Source organism: Columba livia, chromosome 20 (genome assembly GCF_036013475.1).
Source record: "Columba livia isolate bColLiv1 breed racing homer chromosome 20, bColLiv1.pat.W.v2, whole genome shotgun sequence".
Taxonomy (NCBI): Eukaryota; Metazoa; Chordata; class Aves; order Columbiformes; family Columbidae; genus Columba; species Columba livia.
In genome coordinates this window covers 10,969,007-10,992,102 of record NC_088621.1, presented here as the reverse complement: position 1 = coordinate 10,992,102, position 23,096 = coordinate 10,969,007, and the positions used below count along the sequence as shown (strand labels likewise).

General features: G+C 54.6%; 1 protein-coding gene across 2 annotated transcripts in view; it reads right to left on the bottom strand.

Annotated features, from left to right (window-relative positions):
* Positions 1–23,096, bottom strand: part of STX1A (syntaxin 1A) — an 80,759-nt gene that overhangs the window by 10,093 nt on the left and 47,570 nt on the right. For both annotated transcript variants that reach the window (XR_010467380.1, XM_065037342.1), the window contains exons 4-6: positions 13,789–13,863; positions 9,879–9,952; positions 779–887 (exon numbers count right to left, since the gene is read on the bottom strand). Coding sequence is in view for 1 of the 2 variants with exons in the window: in XM_065037342.1 (XP_064893414.1) it covers positions 779–887; positions 9,879–9,952; positions 13,789–13,863 (258 nt within the window). In the remaining variant the exon portion in view is untranslated. The remainder of the gene's footprint in view (positions 1–778; positions 888–9,878; positions 9,953–13,788; positions 13,864–23,096) is intronic.

The window sequence follows — 23,096 nt, the reverse complement described above, 5'->3', positions numbered from 1 at the left end:
GCTTCTCCTGGGAAAGCAAGGGAAAGCACAGGGAGCAACGAGAGCCCCCAGCTCACGAGCTCGCTTAGAACCATCGAATCATAATCATTTTGGTTGGAAGAGACCCTCAAGATCATGAGTCCAACTGTTAACCCAGCACTGGCACTAACCCATGTCCCTGAGAACCTCATCTCCATGTCAGTTAAACCCCTGCTCAATCACCTCCAGGGATGGTGTCTCAACCACTTCCTTGAGCAGCCTGGTTTTATATTGTTTTCATTTATTTATTTGTTTATTCGTTAACTTATTTATAACTATATTTATTATAGATAAAAATATACTGATTTCGTCTTTTCTATTTATACTTCTCTGGTTTTACATTCAGTTCAGTTCACCCATGACAGAAAGCACCCGGAGGAATGGCAAGACAGCAGATGGGAGTCATGAATTGCCACGAGCTTCTTTGAATTCAAAATGAGCTGCAAACAAGGAAGAAATGTCTCTCCCTGTGCTCTCTGCACTCTCTGCACAGCACTGGAGAGAATCTGAGGCAGTTTTTGTATCTAGCTGGATGCGCTTTGCTGGATGCGGTTTGACTCTGAAATGTGAGGTCCCACCACGTGTCTGTCCCCGCAGGAGCCGTGTCCTGGTCGCTCCCGTGTGCAGGGTCCCCGTGCCCCCGCGCTCCCCGGGCAGCTCTGCACAGCGGCGGGAGCAGCTCTGAGCCAGCCAGAGCCTGCGCAGGATGCGGCCCCACAGTGCGCACAGCCCAGCTGCATCGCCCCCCGGGTTTACTCACTGATCTCCAGCTGCCTCTGAATCCTGCCCTTGCAGCGCTCCCGGTAGTCAGTCTGTGTGGCGTTGTACTCGGACATCACCTCCACAAACTTGCGTGACAGCGTAGAGTGCTGTGGAGGGGAGAGGAAGAGAAAGGGGGGTGAGGGTCCCGCGGGAGGAGCGACCTGCCACCCACGCGCCAGGGGAAGGCTCAGCCCCTGCACCTCTACCAGCCTAAAAAGTGTTTCTAGCCCAAAAGCTGCTCCAAGGAGTGTGACAAAAGCACAAGGTGGGGAGGTGGCAGCAGGTGATACAGCCCTGGTGATGGGGGTGGAGCAGATGCACCCCTCACCCATGCACAAATCAGGCAGAGCCTTCGGCCCCCAGACGACATGCCAGGGTGGCAGCAGAGCCGTGGGTCATGACGGCAGCACGGTCCTGGCACCACAGCACAGCTTGTGCCTGGGTAAAGCCCCGCCTGTCCCTGACTCGCTGACGGGACGTGCCGGACCCAGCACGGGCACAGGATGGACCTGGGGCGGTCACTTGGTGGTGTTGGAGTTGGGCAGGAGGCCCCAGGGGGATCCTGTGCCCCAAGGCATTAAAACCCCGACCCGGCCTGAGGCAGGGCTGGTGGGGGAGCCCTGGGGACCCAGGCAAGCAGGGGGACAAGGGATGCCCAGAGTAAATGTCCCCACTCTGGGAGCACGGTCCCACTTTTCCTCCCCACACTGGAGGGCTGCCCCAGGCATCAGCCCCACCGGGATGTGGGGGACTGCCCCAAACCGAGTGGCTGCCGCCAGAGCTGCCAGCCCCCGCACACAGAGAACCTCATCTGCTTAGGCTGTTTCCATTCTCCAGGAAATGTGCCAGAAAACCTTGGAATTACACCTGACCAGGGTCCAGCTGAACATGCTGAGCACCCCAATGCTGCCCATAGGGGGAAGCTCAGCCCCACATGAACAACTGCACCAGAGCCGGGTTTGCTGTCTGATCTGGCTGTCAGGCTGAGCACAGCAAACAGGCCTGAAGATGTTCCAGGAAGGTCAATACAGAGCATCACATGCATCCTTCATCCCAACACTCGTATCTCTTGAATGAGCCCTTTCCCCAATATACCAGAAATCAAGTTTCATAAAATCATGGACTCACAGAGTGGTTTGAATTGGAAAAGAACTTGAAAGAACATAGAATCATACATGTCCTGAGTAGGGAGGGATTCACAAGGATCACAGAGTCCAACTCCCATCCCTGCACAGGACACCCCACAGGTCACCCCGTGTGTCTGAGGACGTTGTCCAGTCTCTTCTTGAACACTGTCAGGTTGGGCCGTGACACCTCCCTGGGGAGGCTGTTCAGTGTCCAGCACCTCCGGGTGAAGAACCTTTTCCCCACGTCCAACTCAACCCCACCCTAGTTCAGTTTAAAACTCTTGTCCCCTGTCCTGTCACTGCAGGCCCTGGTCAAAACTCTCTCCATCTTTCCTATAGCCCCCTTTAAGGATTGCACATCCACCACAAGGTCTCCCTGGAGCCTTCTCCAGGCTGCACAGCCCAGCTCTCTCAGCCTCTCTCCAGGGCAGAGCTGTTCCAGGCCTTGGACCGTTTCAGCGGCTCCTCTGGCCCCGCTCTGCCAGGTCCGTGTCTGTCTTGTGCTGGGGACCCAGAGCTGGACTCGGTGCTCTGGGGGTCCCAGGAGAGCAGAGCAGAGGGGGAGCATCCCCTCCCTCCACCTGCTGCCCACGCTGCTGCTGATGCAACCCAGGGACACTTGGCTTTCTTGCCAGCTCACGTCCCATTTGTCACCCACCCGACTCCCCAGGCTCTTCTTTGCCGGGCCAAAAGCCTTCCTTCCTTTCCAGAGAAGGCGAATCTAGTGCATGAGTCTCAAGTGAAGCCAAACCCAATACTGTGTGAAGGAAGAAACACTTGTGCACTTCTCCATCTGTGCATCAGAAGCATCGTCTGGTACCCCCATCGTGGGCACTCAGCATCACTCTCGCGTGCAGTGGTCACCTGTGAGCCGATACCACTGCAGGGGGAAGAAGGTTGTGTTACCCCAGCCTCACCCTGTGGACTGCTCGTGCAGGGCAGCAGATATGGAGCCATGGTGGAAGATGAAAGGAGAGGAGATGATGGACAAGGAATAGGAAAAGAAGATACTCAGAAAGAAGTTATGGAGAGACTGACACCATGATGAAACTCCCAGTGAGTGATCCCACAGTGACTTTCATGGCCACCAGCATGGTGTGAGCTCCCCGTTAGAGAGTCACTGCTTACAGAGAGCCAAGCCCATGGGCCAGAGCAGTTCTCAAAGCCTCTGCAGGGCTGGTACCACCAGCCCAGCCCCAGCCAGCACAGCCCTACCTCCAGGAGATGGCACTGGAGACATCCTGAAGATATAGCTATTTGCTTTGCAGCTATTCTAAGCGAGCAGCAGCTCTGTATTTATGGCAGGGCCTCAGACTCAGCTCATCTTGCGATTCTGCTGGCAAAGCTCAAACAGCCCCAGCAGCCTCAAGCCCAGCAGGCAGCTCAGGAGGCGCCAGCCCAAAGCAAGGTCAAAACAGCTCCCGAGTATCAGTATGGCTTGAAATCAGGCAAAGACATGATGTGCCATCCACGCAACTCTCCTTCTGCCTTTTCAAAATTGTTTTCCTAAAATCCAGTCAATTCTCATTCAGCTGAAAGCCATCAATGTACGTTGATCTGCAGCCAAATACAGCCTGGGTGTTAAATTATGCTCCTTTCTGCTCATCAGTACACCACACCATATCTCTTTTACTTAATAAGTTGTTTAACTTAGTGTTTATTTTGTCAGATTGTTATTTCAGGTTCCCACGGGCATCCCACATGTCTACAGAATGCATTTGATTTTTGAGGGAATAGGGAGCTTCACGCAAAACGGGCTCTGCAAAAAATAATTTAAATGGTTTTCAGTCATTAAATTTAAATATAAAACTAATGGAATATTCAGAGTAAATAAAAAGCATATCAAAACGTACCTTGCATCTGAAAATTCATTAAACAGAAAATATTAACTAAAGGTGGGAAATGGGGTTGTTTTACCTCAGGCCAGAAAGCCTTCACTCCCCAAACGTGGGGAAGGCAGCCCCATTTGCTGAACCCCCAGGACGGATTTCCAAAGAGCCTCTAGAGATCTGGGTACCCACAGGGGCTCTGGTACCCACAGGGGCTCTGGAACCCTCCCAAAGCACACACTGAACATGGACCTTGGCCTTCCATGTTTTTAGTGAAGAGAAAGACACTTGCAAAGCGCTCACCCCCCGGGGGGATACCAGCCTCCCTCCTGCGCCCACCGGGGTTAGGCGGGAGCAGAGCCCCCTCCTGAGTCCCCACCGGGCACCTTTGTTTCAGTGTTTGAACTAGTCCCAGCAAGGTGAATATTTCACACCACACTGGCTTGATAAACCAAGCCAAAAGCAAGCAGAGCAAAAGCTCTTTGGAATAACAAGGACTGAAAGTACTGACGTTTGGAAGAACGTAAATAGCTGCTTTTGCTCTGCTGTGAGCTCAAAAATTCAAACTTATAGAAACATGGAAAACACTGTTGAGATGTCTGGGAACCTGCATCACTAGCAATGTTTCTGGGCTGGGGATGCCCTTGAGAGCTGCGACCCCAAAGCCCCTGTATCTTGCTGCTGCCGCTGAGCTGCCCGAGGCAGCGTGCTTCACTCGCGCTGCCGCTGTGAAACCAGGACACGGTGCTCTTCATGTAATGAATTTAGAACATGAAAACAGCTCTTCCTCGGTGCAGAAGCAGCTCAGGAGCCAAGCTGCCCCTGGGACCAGTTTGCTGGAGGCTGGTGGAGTTCGGGACAGCCACGGGGGGGACACGCTCGTGCTCCCACTATGGGCTGCCCTGGGACCGGCCCTGCGCACCAGCCTCCCTGCGCTGCTGGCGCCCAGAGCCCAATCAGTTGGCCTGGGGTAAGACAAAGCTGTTCCTGGGAAAGCTCCAGGCCTGATGAGGCTCTTCTGGCTGGAGATGGCAACGGCAAAGCCAGAATAAGAATCCATAGTCTTAATGCTCAATTAGTCCTAATTTACAACAGGTTAACCCAGGGCTGGGGAGGAGCATCCACTCCTCGTTCCTCCTTTTACTCACTGATTTGCTCACAATAAAGTCCATACAAACCCTCATTGCAGAAATACCTACCCAAGGACCATGCTTCAAGCACAAGGCATATCCAAATCAGCTCTCCAACTGATTTGCTCTCCAATTCAACTCCCCCAGGCAAATGCAGGAAGGGAGGTGGGAGCAGGGCCGGGCTCTGGGGGAGCACAGACACACTGACCAAGCTGGAGCAGTGTGAGGGCTGTGGGGGCAGCAAGACGTGCTGTCCTGAGGACTGAAGAGCCCAAGGAAGCTGTGGTCCCACGGTTCAATGGGGCAAGAGCTCGGGTGACCAGGGACACAGCAAAGGCTAAGGTTTCCCTTTCTTCTTCTGCCTTGGTGATCACTGGTAAGGTCCGTCCTTGGCCTCTCGGTGCCCTCTGAGCATGAGTGGCATGAAACACCACTCATGGAGACAGCTGTAGACTTTGGGTGTGCTTCAGTCAACTGGAAATATTCAGGTCCATGGAACCAGGCTGGATGCATCTGAGCATGCATCACACATAGATGAGGTTTTTAGGGACACGGTTTGGTACCATCTTCTGAAAGGATGATCTGGGGAATCCCTCATGTTCCCCTCAGTCACTGGGGAAGGCATTGAGTAAATCCTCCCAAGACAAGAAGGTAACTGGAAACAGCCAACATGGATTTACTGAGAGAAAATTGTGCTGTGCCATCCTGATGGCCTTGTCCGATGAGATGAGTAGCTCTGCAGACAAGAGGAGAGCAGGGAATAGCACACCCGGATTTTAAGGCCTTTGACACAGACTCTCATTGTACATTTATAGCCTTTTTGATGGGACACAGCTTGGATAAGGCTGATGGAAAATTGTCTGGACTGCCAGGTTGTGATCATCAGTACAAAGACCAACCAGTGGCCATTTCCTAATGGTAACCCCTCTGTGAGCAATGGTGGGTCTGAAAGCACCATTAAACACCTTCACCAGTACCTGGACTGGAGTGTCCTTTCAGCAGGTTTGCAGAAGACACCAGACTAGGGAGAGTGATGGAAGACAGGACTGGGCCTCGGAGGGACCTCAGTGCTTTGGAGAAGGGGGCTGGCAGAAACCCCATGAAGCTCAAAGGCAAATGCAACATCCTGCGATGGAGTCAGGATGCACACTGCAGGACAGGCTGGGGCCAGCTGGCCAGAAAGCACCTAGAGCTCCCCAAGTCCTCAAGGACACCAGGCTGGCCAGGGCTCAGCAGTGAAGGCAGAACTCACCATGGGCTGGGTGAGCAGGAGGACAGCCAGCAGGGGGAGGACAGGCATTCTTCAGTTCCACCTAGACCACAACTACAGTTCTGTGTTCTGCTTAGAACTACCCAGTGGGAGCGATGCCAGCTGAGGCCACCAAAGTGGTCTGGGCTGGGGCACAGGACAAGTAAGGACAGGCTCAGAGGAACAGGGTTTGGTCAGCTGAAGGTGACAAAGCTCAGAGGGATCTTATTGCTGTCTACACTGACCCAGTGGAAGAATGGAGAGAAGCTGGAGCCATACTCTTCTTGGAGGTGCACGGGCATAGGACAAGAGACAACGGACCAAGCTGAGACACATGGAATTCAAGTTAAATATTAAGGGAGAAAAAATCATCACAAAGGTGGTCAAACATTGGATCAGGACTCATGGACTGATGCCTACGGCACCTCCATCCTTCTAGACATGAAGAACGCAGCTGGACAAGGCCATGAGCAAACCAATGTGGCTGGCACTGCTCTGTGGCAGGGCTGGGACCTCCCGAGGCCTCTTCCCACCAGCATGCTGTGAACCCACAACAAGGAACAAACCTGGGTGCCAGATTTCTAGTTGGGCTATTGCTTGTGCCTGGATGACCAAGACTCCAAGGGGGACACCCATGTGACAAACAAGGCCAATGCCAGCTGCAATAGCTCCATGGAAACACAGTGTCCCTGCCGAGGCTCTGTCCCATGGCACCAAAAACACCAAATCACACCAGCCGTGCACTGGGAACCAGGGCAAAACCAATGCAGGCAACGGCCAGGGATGCTGTCACACTAGTTGGTGTGTTCCAGCCAGAAAGCTGCGTTACCGCCAGCTCACCCCTCACTGTTCCCTGGGTGACAGCTCCAACAATCACATCAGCACCGCTCACCCACCAGGCACACACGGTCCGACAGCGCTGTCACCTCCTCTTACCCGCCACGCGTGGTGACAAGCAAAGCCAGCAACGCAGCTCTGGGACAGTGCTCTGTGCCCAGCTCACCGCCCGCCCTGCACACACGAGTGTGTGAGCTAGGCACACACAGCTGAGCACACAGAGCTGAGCACACACAGAATCCCAGACTGTCAGGGGTTGGAAGGGACCTGGAAAGCTCATCCAATGCAATCCCCCCATGGAGCAGGAACACCCAGATGAGGTTACACTGCTGGGGATACACTGTTGGGGACACACTGCTGGGCACACACCGCTGGGCACAAAGTGCTGGGGACACACTGCTGGGCACAAAGTGCTGGGCACACACGGCTGGGCACACACGGCTGGGCACACACGGCTGGGGACACATTGCTGGGCACACACTGCTGGGGACACACTGCTGGGGACACACGGCTGGGGACACATTGCTGGGGACACATGGCTGGGGACACACAGCTGGGGACACACTGCTGGGGACACACGGCTGGGCACTCACAGCTGGGCACAGGGTCCCAGTGAGGGGTCAGCATTCCTGGGCACATAAACAGCTGCAGGAGTCTGAGAGCACCCTGGTGAGAAGCCAAAGCCCCACAGTGGAGCAGGGTGCTCCATGCCCACCTCAGCCTCCCAAGGCAACGGCTTCAAGCTGCAGCCCTGAGGAGCTCCTCTCCCCTGGGGACAGCGCCTGCAGAAATGCTAAGAAATGTCCAAATTGCAAGAAAATCACCCAGTTCCTTGACTGAGTGTTCCATGGCTGACAGAGTTGGACTTGTGGAGGAGAGAAGGCTCCAGGGAGACTTTACCGCAGCTGTTCAATATATAAAGGCAGCTTATAGGAAAGAGGGAGACAGACTTTTGACCAGGCCCTGCAGTGACAGGACGAGAAGCAGTGGTTTCAAACTGAAAAAGAGTAGGTTTAGGCTGGACATAAGGAAGAAATGTTTTATGATGAGGGTGGTGAGACAGCTTTCCAACCCAAACCATTCCATGACTCTGTGGTGGAGCAAAGCCCTGAATGCCGCTCTCCCATGTGCCAGGATGATGCAGGTGCGGGCAGAGTATGGCAGCTCCAGTCAGCGTGGTCTCGCACACGTGCTGGGGCCAAGGTGCCACCGTGTACCTGTGCCTGATCCAGACAAATCTGCACCGCTGGTTGATCCAACAGAGGCAACTAGAGTCACGACCTTGATCTCTGCTGCCTCCATCCCGACACGCTCTGCTATCCTGGGATGTCCAACACAATTACATAGCTCTGACTTCAGAAAATCAATAAGAGTATGTCCTATTTTCACAAAGTACACACTATTTAGAAATTCAAGCCCTGGTTTCAAAAGCAGCTGGAGACCATGTGTATCCTTGTCTTACGAGACCTCAGGTCATCATCTTCTGAGTTAACCTGTGACAATGCTGCAGGCTGTACACATGAAGCTCAGTCACCTCCCCTGTCCCCAGCTCCATGTCCTTTCCCTTAGCTCTCCCCAGGCCCTAGCGCTGCCCTCCCAGGTCCTGCCTGCTGCTTCCTCGAGGAAACCTTCTGGCACTTTCTGCCAAGTCACTGGCCTTGCCACGACCCCACTGACCGTGCTCTCTCTGCTGGTGTTCTCAGAGTCTTCCCACTGCACCCACTGTGGACATCAGAGCAATGGTTGTGACCAGCCCTTGCTTTCCAGAGGCCCAGGCCAGAACTCGAGTGGTGCTCAGCAGGGACATCTGCAGCAATCAGACCTCACTGCAATCAGATGCTCCCGAGAGAGAAAAGCCTTTCTACAAGACACTTGAACATTTCTTCCATTGAAGGTTTCTAAGCTATTTCTTGACTTTGTGGGGATGGGAGGGGAGTTACTCAGAATTGTAGGATAATTCAGGCTGGAATGGACTTCAGGAGGTCATGCAACCCAACCTCCGGCTCAAAGCAGAGTTAGTGATTTCGGTTTTCAGTGTGCGCTGCTGGGCCTATGGACAAGCCCCATGTTCCTCAACACCCCACCACGTTCCACCCCACTGAAGCGAGAACAGCATGACCGTTCATCACAACTGAGCACAACACAGCCTGGGGACCACCTGGGCAAAGGAGAGGGAAGTGGACCCTGTCCCTCCATCTACCCCTGCCTGGATACCACTGCTAAGAAGCCCATCAAAACAAAGTGCCAGTTATTGGTGGTTTCACAGGAACAAGAGGAAGAGTCGTGTCAGCCCTTCCAAAGTCTAACGCTTCCTGAGCTGTGAAGCCACACTGATACCTGGTGGAGTGGCAATCAGACCCAACAGGGAAGAACCTGTCCAGCAGCCTGCACAGTGCTCTTCCAAAGACCACTCGTCTGCTTAGATTAAGGGAAATTTTAGGTGAGCAAATGAGGTCTCATTTATGAGCTGCTCAATCATCCTTCCAGGCACTGCAGAAACACATGGAGACTTCAGGTCTCTGAATGTGTTGCAGACAAATGTTCTCCCCTCAAAGCCGGCACTTCAGAGGGCATTTTTGCTCCAGATAAAATCACCTTTAATGAGATGGTTAACATAAATGTGCAGAGACTCACATGCCTGTTTGTTCACACAGATGCCCAGACTTGGTCACACAGACAAAGCCACTGCTTGCTGCCCTCCCCCCGCAGCCCCTTCGTCACACACTGGTGTCACAGGACTTTCAGGCTGGCTTTTTCGCTGGTCCATTTGGAAATGTGCTGCACTGCTTTCCCCAGGATTTGCACACCAGAACTTCTTGCTCTAAAGCAAAGCTCAGCCCTCTCTCCCATCACCTCTGGGGATCCCTCAGCTGCCTCCAGCCACTTCCCGTCCTCCCCGTCCCAGTGCCACGGGGCAGACACTCACCTGAGTTTTCCTTATCCGCAGGTCAGCAGATGACCTGTTCAGTCCTTCCTCTTGTTCAATACTCTGCTCAATACCTGGTCAGGGTAGAAGGACACAGATAATTTCACACTGTTTAGAGAAGGAAAAGGGGTGGTTTGGCAAAAGGGCTGTAAAAGGCTGAAGCCTGCAAATCGAGGAGCACCTGGCACTGAGCAGCTCCCAGCTCCCCCAGCCCGTGATTACGCCAGGACTGTCAGCAAAGCCCCGTTTCATCATGGCAAAGCACCCAGTGCCTGGCCATCAGCTGGGACTCGGTGCTGCCAAGGGCAGTCCCCACCACTCCCAGGCTGGTAAACGCGGGTTTCAATACAAAATAGATGTCACGCTCAGGTCTGATCTCTGCACTTTATGATATTCAAACAAAATGGAGTGCTGTTCTCCCCCTGCTAGGCAAGAGGAGGAGAAAACCCAGAGCTAAAATGTCTGTAAAATACCAAAGCTCAAGACGTCTCCAGGGACCCTAAAAATAGTAGGTCTGCCAGCTGCCCAGCCCTGCCCGGGGAGGACTCGCCAGGCTGGCAAGAACATGCAGCATCTTGCTGAACATCCACTGCAGCAAAGCAGAGATCTGCCCTTTTAATTATGCCCAGTAGTGCAGCTGAGATGAATTTCTCACTTGCCCGAAGTCCATAAATCACATCAGGGAGGAGAGCTGCCCTGCTCAGCATCCCATCACAGTTTGGGCAGGGAGGGGGCATGGGGTTGCAGGGCAGGAGGTCTGGCACAGAACAAGACAGTGGAAATCTGTTCTTCAAGGCCAGCTTGAGATGTGCTAATTCAGAAGCTTAAATTCAGGGACTTAAAAAGCCTGGAAGAAAGCTCCCATCAGCAGGGTGGCCCAGGTTACAGACACCTGTCTCCACGCAGACCACCAGGTGTGAGCTGGTGGCATCTCTCAGGTTTGGCTGAAGATCCCATTCCCAATGCAGTTGTCCCACAGTTCTCTGAGCTCGGCTGTCCCCAGCACCTTCCACACCGGAGCAGGTCCCACAAGCCCAGCACAGGGCACATTCCTCCTGCAGCAGGAGCTCCCCATTCCCTGGAGCTGCCCCTCATCACCATCCAGTGCAACAGGGCAGAGCGCAGGACACCGACACCGCCGTGGGCAACTGTGGTTTTGTTTCCCTTTCAGCAGATCTGAGCCTGTATCCCCGTGCTTCCCAGCCCAACCCCTCCTTGCCAGGCTCCCGAATCCAGTGACTCCCTGTAGCACAGTTCACAGTGTTCATGACCCCAGGAAGGCATGGACGTGTCGGAGGGGCCAGAGGAGCCACAGGAATGACCTGAGGCTGGAACAGCTCTGCTGGGAGGACAGGTGAGAGAGCTGGGCTGTTCAGCTGGAGAAGAGAAGCTCTGGGGAGACCTTAGCGTGGCCTTTCCAGACCTAAAAGGGGCTGATAAGAAAGATGGGGACAGACTTTTGAGCAGGGCCTGTTGCCATAGGACAAGGGGTGATGGTTTTAAACTAAAGGAGGGAGATTCAGGCCAGACATGAGGAAGGAATTGTTGCCCTGAGGGTGGTGAGAGCCTGGCCCAGGTTGGCCAGAGAGGTGGTGGCTGAACCATCCCTGGAGACATTCCAGGCCAGGCTGGACGGGGCTCTGAGCAACCTGAGCTGCTGAAGATGTCCCTGCTCATGGCAGGGGGGGCACTGGGGGAGCTGGGAAGGGCCCTTCAACACAAACCCTTCTGTGATTCTGCTGTGTGCTGCTTATATGGGTGGTCCCACGGTACCACCTTGCAGAGAGTAGCAGTGCTGTAAAGAAGACTGTGGGCCCGGAAAACCCTTCATGGTGACGGCAGAGGTGCCTAACAGCAGAGGATGCTCTGGGGAAGTGCTGGAGAATATCAGCACAAATTCTGCACTCCCTCCTATTCTGTCCTGGAAGAAGCGTCTGTATCTAGAGCTTATCGGAAAGGTCCTGTCTCACACAGCCAGCTGGCCATGGCATTTTTGTGCATTCCCCTGCCTGTGAGCACACCGGCTGCTGCACATTGCATCATTGCATCAGCAATTGGTCTTCCTCCACACTTGTCATAAACCCTTCCCTGTTCCCAAGGAACAGTATTGGCAAACATTGTGCATTTAGGATAATTAATAAAATCACATTTTCCCAAGAAGCTGGCAATTAGAATTAGCCTCTGCATGAGCAATGTCTGTTCTAAAGAAGTCAATTCGTTGTCAGCAGATGGTGTTTTTGATCAGTCCTGACTGTTTTCTTTCATAGATCATGCTGGCCACAAGGCGATTCACGACAAAGCACACAGACCAATTGTCTATTGTTCCAGGTAAATACAATACCAGTGAGTCTTTTCTGGATGAAGGAAACAGGAATCAGAGCCTGTTCTTCAATCTTTCAGGGTCTCAAAGCCCCTTAAGAACTACATAACATAACAACTGTGGAAGAGGATTTTTGGTTTGCACAGGCTAAACCCTGTCCCCACCTGGACACCAGGGATCTCAGCACGGTCCATGGGAAGGGATCCCCTGGTCTGTGAAATGGGTAAGCTGGCCCCCCGCTCTCCTTCCTGGGTCCAGCTGAGATCATGTGCCGGGAGGACAGATGGCAGCAAGGGGACAACAAGGAACGAGTCTCCTTCTGGCACACACATGGGACACGGCCACGTCAGTAGTGACAAACCCAACAAAAGGCTCCATGCCTTCTCTAAGTCCTCCATGCCCATGGGGGTCCCACGGAACCCTGGTATTAGGGAGAACGCTGCTGCTGTGGGGAAGCACCAGCTCCTCTCTCCCCTTCAGACACAGGAAAGTTCCTGCAACAATCTCACCCAGATCCCGCGCTGAAGTCCAAGAGTACTGCAGAGAAACCTGAGCTGCGCCAAGGTGACCTGCCTCCTGCCTCAACATGCTGCCGTCCTCGCCGCCCCCTGAATCTCCTGGGTCCAATCTTGGGCTTTTGGGCTTCTCCAAGTGCTCCAGCACAACCCCGGCCATCAACAGGCTGACAGTCGCGTTGTTCTCACTCCTTGCTTGTCAAAGAGATTGATTGACTCTTCCAATGGTGGAAACTGATGGTCATGTTGGCCGCACCCTGTCCCTGCACTGCCCAAGGCGGAGGTGTGTCAGGACACTGGGACAGGCTGATGAGATGAGATAACCTTCCTCAAGCCCAATGGCCCCTTTCTTCCCCACCACCATGCCAACCTGGCTCCCTAGGGAAGAGCCAACTCTTCTTTGGGGCTTGCAAATCCCACACCAGCAACTCTTCAACCACTCAGCACTGGCAATCCAACCTTTGGCCATGGTGTGGGTCTGCTCAGAGCTGGGGCCCACTGGGAGAGCCCAACATCTGCCAGTGCTGGTGGCATGGGACCTGCTCACAGCCCACTGGTGCTCATGGCCTGTCCCCTCAGCTGCATCCTGGGAATGGGGCTCAAAGGGGCAAATTCCCAAAGGGCAAATAAAAGCAGCTGGAGGGTGCCAGGGGGAGGGAAGGTGACACCCATCCCCGAGTGATCCTCGCAAACAGTGGCAGACGCCACTTCTGGCTGTCCCTTCCTCCAGCTCTGTGACCTCTCTCAGCACCAGCTCAGGCTGCCAGAGGACACACAGGCCCAAACTGTGTCTGTCACCTGCCCTTTCCCACCCAGAGCAAACCACCTCCAACTGTCTTGACCTGAGTCAAACCCCAGCTGCTGACGGCACAGAGCTGAGGTGACAGCCAGGGTGCCACAGCATTTCTGGTCACGGGGAACGCATGGGAGGTGCTGGGCAGTGGGGACAAGGAGCAAGACCCAGGGCAGCAATGCTCCCTACCCCAGGATGGGAGCTGTGCCACCCACTGCTGGGGCTGCCGGGCAGGGGCCCCGAGGGCAGAGCCCCGCGACAGCACTGCAGGCAAATACTCACTCTTTAGCTTGGAGCGCACTTTGTTCGCTGTCTTCTTTATGTCAGACATCAGCTCCTCCAGCTCCTCCTTCGTTTCTGGGGAGAAGGAAAAGAGCAAACACAATGTGCTGGATACATGAGTAAAATCTGCTGCCCAGCTCCATGGCACATGGAGACCGGAGCTCTGAGCACTCCCACCTCCAGACTAGGAGCCCCACACACCCCACTGCGCTCTCCTCACAGTCCCGGGCCTGGAAATAACCCGGCTGCTGGTGGGGCAACCAGGAGCTGGGCACAGCCCCACCCTGCCCCATGCCCTGCAGCAAGGGGAAGGGATATACAATCCTGTAGTGGAGAGAAAAACACTGCTGGACACTCACCAAGCCCCTGCAACACTGGCCAGCCCTCCCCAGGGCATTACAACAGGTCGTGTCCTCCACTGGCAGCCAGTGTGTGTGTGTGTGTGTTCACTCCCCAGCCTGAATTTGCTGCTTGGGGCAGAAAAGTAAGGGCTGAAGCAGGCAGAATCTGTCCCCAGCCCCACAGCCCATTCTCTCAGGAACGACTCTGAGCCGCCCAGCAGTGGCAGGAGGGTGAAAAGCAATTCTCATGTTTCAACAAGCAGGGGCACAGGAGTCACAAATAAAAACGAGTGAGTCCCTTCTTCCCAGTCCTCACAGGCATCCCACACGTGCCTGCACGATGTGTGTGGCTCCCACCAGGAGAAGAGCCCTGCGAGCACGCAGGATGTCGCTGAGCCTCAGCCTGCCCAGGGCCACCGCTCCAGGACAAGAATGCTGTGACAAGAATCTCCTAGGCTGCCATGACTATGGACTTGGCTAGAGAGAGAAGGAAACTATGTACCACACCTGAGAGAGTCCATCAGCTGGGGAAATTCTGAGCCCTGTGTGACGGATGGGACCTGGCGCAGTGCTGTATCTGCCCTCACTCCCGAGTGCAAACGCCAGGAATGGGCTCTGAGCTGACCCCAGCACAACCACTGAGAGCTCTCTGAGCACTCGTGTCCTGTTGGACATTTCTCAGCATTGCAGCAGCACCTCCAAGCCACAAGCTGTGCTCGGGAAACCTGGATCAGAGCAAAGCTCCTTGATCAGCCCTGCAGAGAAGAACTGGGGGATACTGGTGGGTGACAAATGGGACATGAGCCGGCAATGTATGCTTGCAGCCCAGAAAGCCAAGTGTCTCCTGGGCTGCATCAGCAGCAGCGTGGGCAGCAGGTGGAGGGAGGGGATGCTCCCCCTCTGCTCTGCTCTCCTGGGACCCCCAGAGCACCGAGTCCAGCTCTGGGTCCCCAGCACAAGACAGACACGGACCTGGCAGAGCGGGGCCAGAGGAGCTGCTGAAACGGTCCAAGGGCTGGAACAGCTCTGCCCTGGAGAGAGGCTGAGAGAGCTGGGCTGTGCAGCCTGGAGAAGGCTCCAGGGAGACCTTGTGGTGGACCCTCAGTACTTAAAGGGGGCTATAGGAAAGATGGAGAGAGTTTTGACCCGGGCCTTCAGTGACAGGTCAGGGGACAAGAGTTTTAAAATGAACTAGGATGGGGTTAAGTTGGACATAAGGAAGAAATGTTGCTCGGGCTGCCCAGAGAAGCTGTGGGTGCCCCATTCCTGGAAGTGTTCCAGGTCAGGTTGGACGGGACTCTGAGTGACCTCGTCTAGCAGGAGATGTGCCTGCCCATGGCAGGGGTGTTGGAACTAGATGATCTGTGAAGGTCCCTTGCATTTCAAACCATTCTGTGAGCCTGGGATCTCATCCAGGTTCCTCTCTCAGAAACCAGAGTGTCCTTGAAGAAGCTGGGATGTGCAGGTGTGCCCCTTGCCACCCTGTGCTTCAGCAACTGCCAGACCCCCCTGAGCACATCAGCAGGGCTGGAGTGGGGGGCACAGCCTTTGTGCTCAGCACATGGGTTCCCAGCTCTGCTCTGCCTGGGCAGCCCTTCATGCTGCATAGCTGCAAAAAGGCTGGGTGGTACGAGATGCCACCCACGGGCTTGTGGTGGCCCAGCTGGCTTGCTAAGGATGTAAATGTGCCCCAGACGTGGGACTGGCCAACCCCAAAATGCAGCAGGGAGACCAGCATGTTGTCATATCTCAAGATCCAGATACTAAAGGAAGTAAAAAACACTTGCCATTCAAATATGATTTCTCAGAAATGCTGCCACCCTAATGCTCCCTCTTGATTTTGATGGGATCAAGACTTACTTAATTCAATAAAACTTTGTTTAATAGACTCTAGGCACATTAACTTAGTCATTTTAATGGCTGTGGTAGCTCTGATGCTGTATGCTCCCAGCTGGCAGTCACAGGCATAATTAGAAAATCATGATGATGGGAATGTGCTGGGGGAAGGTCACATCCTATCGATGGTTGTACACATTTCTGACTCAAAGCTAAGAGCTTCAGCACTATTGGGAAAAGGAGAAAATGAACATGTCTGCGAATACCTTCACCCCAGGCCACAGGTATTTCTGAGCAAGCCAACACAGTGGCCTCACCGGGGGAAGTGGTACAATTATGTATTTACTATAGAGCAAGCATGAATAAAGGGAAAGGAAGAGGACATTTTCAGTTTGAGTTCTCATTTAAGTGACCAATTATTTGTCTTTTCCCCATTCTTGAAAGAACTTGTATTTAACTTGTATTCATACCTCGAATCCTGGGGGCAGTTTCAGGCCCCTCACACCAAGAAAGGCCTTGAGGTGCTGGAGTGAGTGGAGAGAAGGGAACGGAGCTGGTGAGGGGCTGGAGCACAAGTGTGATGGAGCGGCTGAGGGAGCTGGGGGTTCAGCTGGAGAACAGGAGCTGAGGGGAGACCTTCTGATCTCTGAACTGCCTGAAAGGAGCTTGGAGCCAGGGGGGTCGGGCTCTGCTCCCCAGGAACAAGCGCCAGGAGCAGAGGAAACGGCCTCAAGTTGCGCCAGGGGAGGGTGAGGTTGGATGTGGGAACAATTTCTTCCCCAAAGGGCTGTGGGGCATTGGAACAGGCTGCCCAGGGCAGTGCTGGAGTCACCATCCCTGGAGGGCTGGACAGATGGACATGAGGTTCTCAGGACATGGGGCAGTGCCAGGGGTGGGTTATGGTTGGACTTGCTGATCTTGAGGGGTTTTTCCAACCAAAATGATTCTGTGATTCTATGATTAATAAAGAAACAAACCATCCTGGGCTGAGGAACCTCCCAGCTGACAGGGATGCAAAGACCCAGCAGTACTGAGGGACAACAGGCTGCCATGAACACAGCACAGACTGAAAGCTGCGTTTGTTCACCTGGAAAGGGGAAAGCAAAGCGGGTTCCTACTGCTGCCTGGGACTACCCAGCAGGACAGTGGAGAGAAGCCGGAGCCAGACTGACTGCTGGTCCTTGGAGGTGACCTTCAGGTTCTTGCTGAAACTTGGAGATGCACAGAAATAGGACAAGCAGTGACAGACCAAGCTGGGACAAGCAAAATTCCAATTAGATATCGAGAAGAAAAAAATAATCATAATGAAGGTGGTCAAATTCTGGACCCAGAGAGCCTGTGTGATGTCCAGTCCTTAAGGATACTCAACATGTGGCTGGGTGAAGGCCTGAGCAACCTGACCTAATGGATCTGCTGGAGGGTACTGACCAGGGGCCTTGGAGGCCATATCCACCTTCAGTCCTATGGAACAATGTCATGTACCTCACTGCTACGTTCTTTCCCTTCTCCTGTCAGTTTGGTCTGAGGGATACGCTGCAGAGATGTCACTGAGGATGCACAGGGCAAGTGGCGAGTGTGGGGGAGCATCCTGCTGTGCTGGTCGCTCAGGAAGGGGACAGGACCACGCGGATGGATGGAGGGGACACGAGACAGGGAGCAAGGCTGCCTTCCTGCAAAATATTTCCAACTGAGCAGCAGGGAGAAAACACTCCTTCTGGCTGGCTTTGAGTCACAGGACGTGTGAGGATTACTCGGCGACCTGGCAGGCACAGGCTTGCCAGACAATTATTTTCACATCCATGGCGTCTGTTTAAGTGACTCACTCAAATCTATTTAACTGTTCACGGTGAGTAACATCCAGCAACAGGAAGCTGAAGCACCACAACATCACTGCCGCTATGGCCGGGGTTACCTCCATGAGCACAACAGCGCTAAGGGATAGGACATGATGTTTAAGAGGACAGGTCAGGATCCGCCCCCTCCCACAGCCAGCCCGGGACATCTGCTCTGCTCCTGCTGGCACTGAGCACTGCCCGGGAGTGGGGATGTCCCCATGGCCACCAGCACCATGGGCTGTGATCCCAGTCCCTGCTGGGAGGGACCAGGAGGCTTTGGTTGGGTTGACGCGTACACCCCTGGGGAAGCCCCAGGGCCCCATGACCTTCCCTGGAGGGGAGGCCAAGCAGCACAGGGGAGGCAGAAGTGCAGGCAGGGCTGCAGGCAGGGCTGCAGGCAAGAGTGCAGGTGGGGGTGCAGGCAGAAGGGCAGGCGGGGCTGCAGGCAGGGATGCAGACGGGGATGCAGGCAGCAGTGCAGGCAGGGGTGCAGACGGGGGTGCAGGCAGGGGTGCAGATGGGGGGGTGGGCAGGAGTGCAGGCAGGGGTGCAGGCAGGGGTGCAGGCAGGGGTGCAGGCGGCAGTGCAGGTGGGGGTGCAGGCAGGAGTGCAGGCAGGGGTGCGGGCAGGGGTGCAGGCAGGGGTACAGGCAGGGGTGCAGGCAGGGGTGCGGGCAGGGGTGCGGGCAGGGGTGCGGGCAGGGGTGCAGGCAGGGATGCAGGCAGGGGTGCAGGCAGGGGTGCAGGCAGGGGTGCAGGCAGGAGTGCAGGCAGGGGTACAGGCAGGGGTGCAGGCAGGGGTGCAGGCAGGAGTGCAGGCAGGGGTGCGGGCAGGGGTGCAGGCAGGGGTGCAGGCAGGGATGCAGGCAGGGGTGCAGGCAGGGGTGCAGGCAGGGGTACAGGCAGGGGTACAGGCAGGGGTGCGGGCAGGGGTGCAGGCAGGGGTGCGGGCAGGGGTGCAGGCAGGGGTTCAGGCAGGGATGCAGGCAGGGGTGCAGGCAGGGGTGCAGGCAGGGGTGCAGGCAGGGGTGCGGGCAGGGGTACAGGCAGGGGTGCAGGCAGGGGTGCGGGCAGGGGTACAGGCAGGGGTGCAGGCAGGGGTGCGGGCAGGGGTGCGGGCAGGGATGCAGGCAGGGGTGCAGGCAGGGGTGCGGGCAGGGGTGCAGGCAGCAGCGGGAGCCCTTTCTCCTCCTGCCAACAGCAAGTGGGGCACCAGCCTGGCAGAAAGCAAAGGCCCAGCCCAGGCTGGTAACACCACTGAGCTCCGGTCCAGCCTCAGCTGCTTGGAAAAGAGGAAAATGCAGTTCCTTCATGTTCCCCTTCCCCACAGCTCCCTGAGCTCCCAAAAGCATCCCCACACCACAGGGAAGGGGACGAACAACACTAGGAACACCCAGAGCTGCCAGACAGGATGCTCCTTGGGGCGGGGGACACACCTCTGCCTGCCGCCCAGCGCTCAGCAGTGACGTTCACCACGGTCAGTGAAGGAGGAAAAGCCTCCGAAGCACCGGCCCTGGGCGCAAGGGCAGCGGCAGGCGGGAAACCTCCCCCCTTCACAGTGAACCAGGGGTGAGGGACACCGGCCCGCCGCAGCACATCTGCGCACGGTGACTCTGCACACACGATACGCCACGCTTCCTCGCTCATTATTCAGATTAATAAACCTTCGCCTCTTCGTGACCTGCAGTTCTATACTGACAACAACCAACGTCATCAAGAAAAGTACCACTTCAAACTAATTTGTAACTGAGTTCCCTGACAAAGCTGGAAAAAAGGACCTTTGGGGAAAGACAAAGCATTTCCAACAAAAAATTAAAGATCCTGACCACAGTTCCTCCAAGAAAATCTACAAAAATTAACCTTTCTTGCCTTAAAACTTTTCCTCCATCTCTCACAGCTTACCATTGATGTGCCTGTTTATTTTGGCACTTATATTTGTGAAATGTAGGGTATTTTTTAAAGGCGTATGAAAAGAGCAAGCGCAGAGCTGGCAGCCCCCACGAGCTACCCAGTCTGTGGGAGCAAACCATAAAGGATCCTTCCTGGGGATCTACGGAGTTGGTTGAAACATTTTCCACAGTGTCCTATTTTAAAACACAACAGGAAGGAGATTGGCTAGAAAGGCTGTGCCAGCCCCGGGCTGGGAACTACTGACCAGTCAATCCGTGCCCAGTAAATCATGGAGGAGATCCTCCTGGAAGACCTGTTGAAACACATGGATGACAGGGAGGTGATGAGGGACAGCCAGCATGGCTTTACCACGGGCAAATCATGCCTGACAAACCTGGTGGTCTTCTATGATGGAGTGACTGCGTTAGTGGACAAAGGAAGAGCTACAGACATTGTCAATCTGGACTTCTGTAAGGCCTTTGACATGGTGCCCCACAAGTTTCTTGCCTCTTATTTGGAGAAATACGTGTTTGATGGATGGACTACAGGTGGATAAGGAACTGGCTGGATGGCCACATCCCAATCACTGCAGTCAGTGTCTCAATGCCCAAGTGGAAACCTGTAATGAGCAGTGTCCCTCAAGGGTCCATACTGGGACCAATACTATTTAACATCTTCATCAGTGACGCAGACAGTGGGATCAAGGGCACCCTCAGCAAGTTTGAGGGTGACACTGAGCTGAGCGCTGCCATTGACACACTGGAGGGAAGGGGTGACATCCGGCGGGACATGAACAGCCTGGGGAAGTGGCTCCATATGAACCTCATAAAGTTCAACCAGGCCAAGTGCAAGGTCCTGCACCTGGGTCAGGGCAACCCCAGTACCAGCACAGACTCGGGGAGGATGGATGGATGGATGAATGGATGGATGGATGGATGGAGAGCAGCCCTGTGGAGAGGGACTTTCCAGCTAAGTCCCATTTGTCCTTCAGCTCCCATAGGCTGATGTTCCTTCTTGGAAACAGAGCTCACTCTGACATCACAACTTATTTATTCAAGCTAAGTAAAAGAAGAACTAAAAATCAGACATTTGGTTTGCAAGACACTGAGTTAACCCCTTCCTAATCTTCTAGAGCTTTTTTCCACTCTGATCAATATAATCCATTGCAGAAGGTATGACAGAAAGGGGGCGCGCACAGAGGAGCGGGCAGGAGAGAGCTGCACAGAACTGAGCAGAGCCGGGATTGTCCCTTCCATGCAGAAGCAACACAAGGAGCTCCAGCTGCTTGCTGAGCTGCAGAAATAGGACACAACAGAGCCGGCCATCTGCCTTTGCCAGGAGCGAGGGCACGGGAGACGTCCGGGACCGTCGTGAGGGGCCAGCAGCCCTGGGAGTTTTAACTTCCAGCGTGCCAGGAGGGATGAATCCTGCTCGTGATGCAGCAAGGAGAGATGCTGCTGGTATTCAGTATCAGTGCAAAATGTCACAAGGCTTTTACATGGGAGCAGAACAGAGAAGATGCATGGAAGGGTCTGAAAAGCTCTTATGGTTCCCCTGGGACTAAGGGCACTCCCTAAAACTCCTCATCTATACCATCTGGCTGTGTTTGGAGGTGATCCGCAAAAGTAGCTTTTGACTTTTTAAGTGTCTAAAAAAGGAAGCAGGTGAGATGTTTAACTGATATTTCTATTACACAGACTCATAGAATGTTCTGAGTTGGAGCGGCCCACAAGGATCGAGTCCAACTCCTGTCCCTGCACAGGACACCCCACAGGTCACCCCGTGTGTCTGAGGATGTTGTCCAGTCTCTTCTTGAACACTGTCAGGTTGGGGCCGTGACACCTCCCTGGGGAGCCTGTTCAGTGTCCAGCACCTCTGGGTGAAGAACCTTTTCCTCATGTCCCACTGCCCCTCCCTGGCACATCTTCTGCCGTTCCCTGGGCTCTGTCACTGTCACAGAGCAGAGCTCAGCCTGCCCCTCCTGCTCCTGCTGAACCTGCAGCCCATGAGCTCTGCCCTCAGTCTGCTCTGCTCCAGCTGAACAAACCCAGGGACTGCAGCCGCTGCTCATCCGGCTTCCCCTCCAAACCTTCACCAGCTTCGCAGCCTCCTCTGGACACTCTGCAGTAGCTTTGTCTCCTTTTCTCCTGTGTCCCAGCCCTGCACACAGGGAATGCTGCAGGTGAGGCCGCCCCAGCGCAGAGCAGAGCGGGACAGTCCCCCCCTGCCCGGCTGGCCGTGCTGTGCTGGGTGCACCAGGACACGGGTGGCCCACTGGGTTCCAGGGACACTGCTGGCTCTTGTTCAAAGACATCCATCCCTGGCTGTTCTACAGTGTCACTTGCAAGGTCTCGAGGCACCCAGCTCTCTGGAAGCAATCAGCTGGCTGACGAGCAAACTGCTTGTTCCCTTTCCATGGCCTACTCCCGCTTTCCTTCCAGCACCCCGTGCTCCCCATGGCTCTCCTCCAAGACTCTCCATGCACCCCCCACTTGCTCCAGGGTGGCACTAAACACCACCACGATCTGCATGAGTGCCCAGTCCTCTTGCTGCCGCTGCCACCCCCCCGGGCCACACGCCAGCCCCCGGCAGCTCCAGGCTGGGCGCGGGGCACAGCGGGACAGCGGTGCCGGGGCTGGCGGGAGCACAGCCAGCCCAGCCCTCCCACAGGCAGAGACACCAAGTGAAGCTGCTCAGGTCTATTTTTACAACACTGAACCACATTAATTGTCTTACCCTCCTTTAATTGTCTTGATCGAATTCCACTTCAAATACTCCATTATTTTGCCCAGAAGCAAGGTCGGGTTTATCAGTCAATAATTACCCAGCTCATTCCCTCTCTCTTCCTTTAAAAATTGACTCTGTGCTACGTGCTGAGCTCCTAGAGCCCATCAGGTATGTGGATACTTATTGGAAATCAACGCTAATGGCAGAGGCAGCCTCTTACTCAGCTCTCGGAAAACTTGCCCATCGATAACTTCAGGTAGACTGGACCCAGCAGTGGCTGGTTTTGGTACCAACTGTTCAGTAACAACCTGAATTACTGTTGGAATGTAAGAATTTAATCATCAAAAGATACATCACATGTTTTCTCAGACACTCAAAGAAAGTATTTCCCATATGCTTCTCTCCCTTCTATTATACATTATTCTCCCATTTTCCTTTATTAATTTACCAAAACAGCTGCAAGGTTCCTGCTCTTCTTCAAGTATGCCACAAAAACACTCAGCTCATCCTTCGGGCTGGTGCTTGCTGGACTTTCCAGCTCCCTGCGACTCCCAGGTCCAGTGTCTGTGCCACTGGGAGGGAGTGTGAAATCTCCTCCTCCTGCCCACCATGTATGGGCAAGCAGAGATAAATGGCAAGTAAAACTGCAAAAGTAGGAGTTACAGAAAACAGGTGAGAAA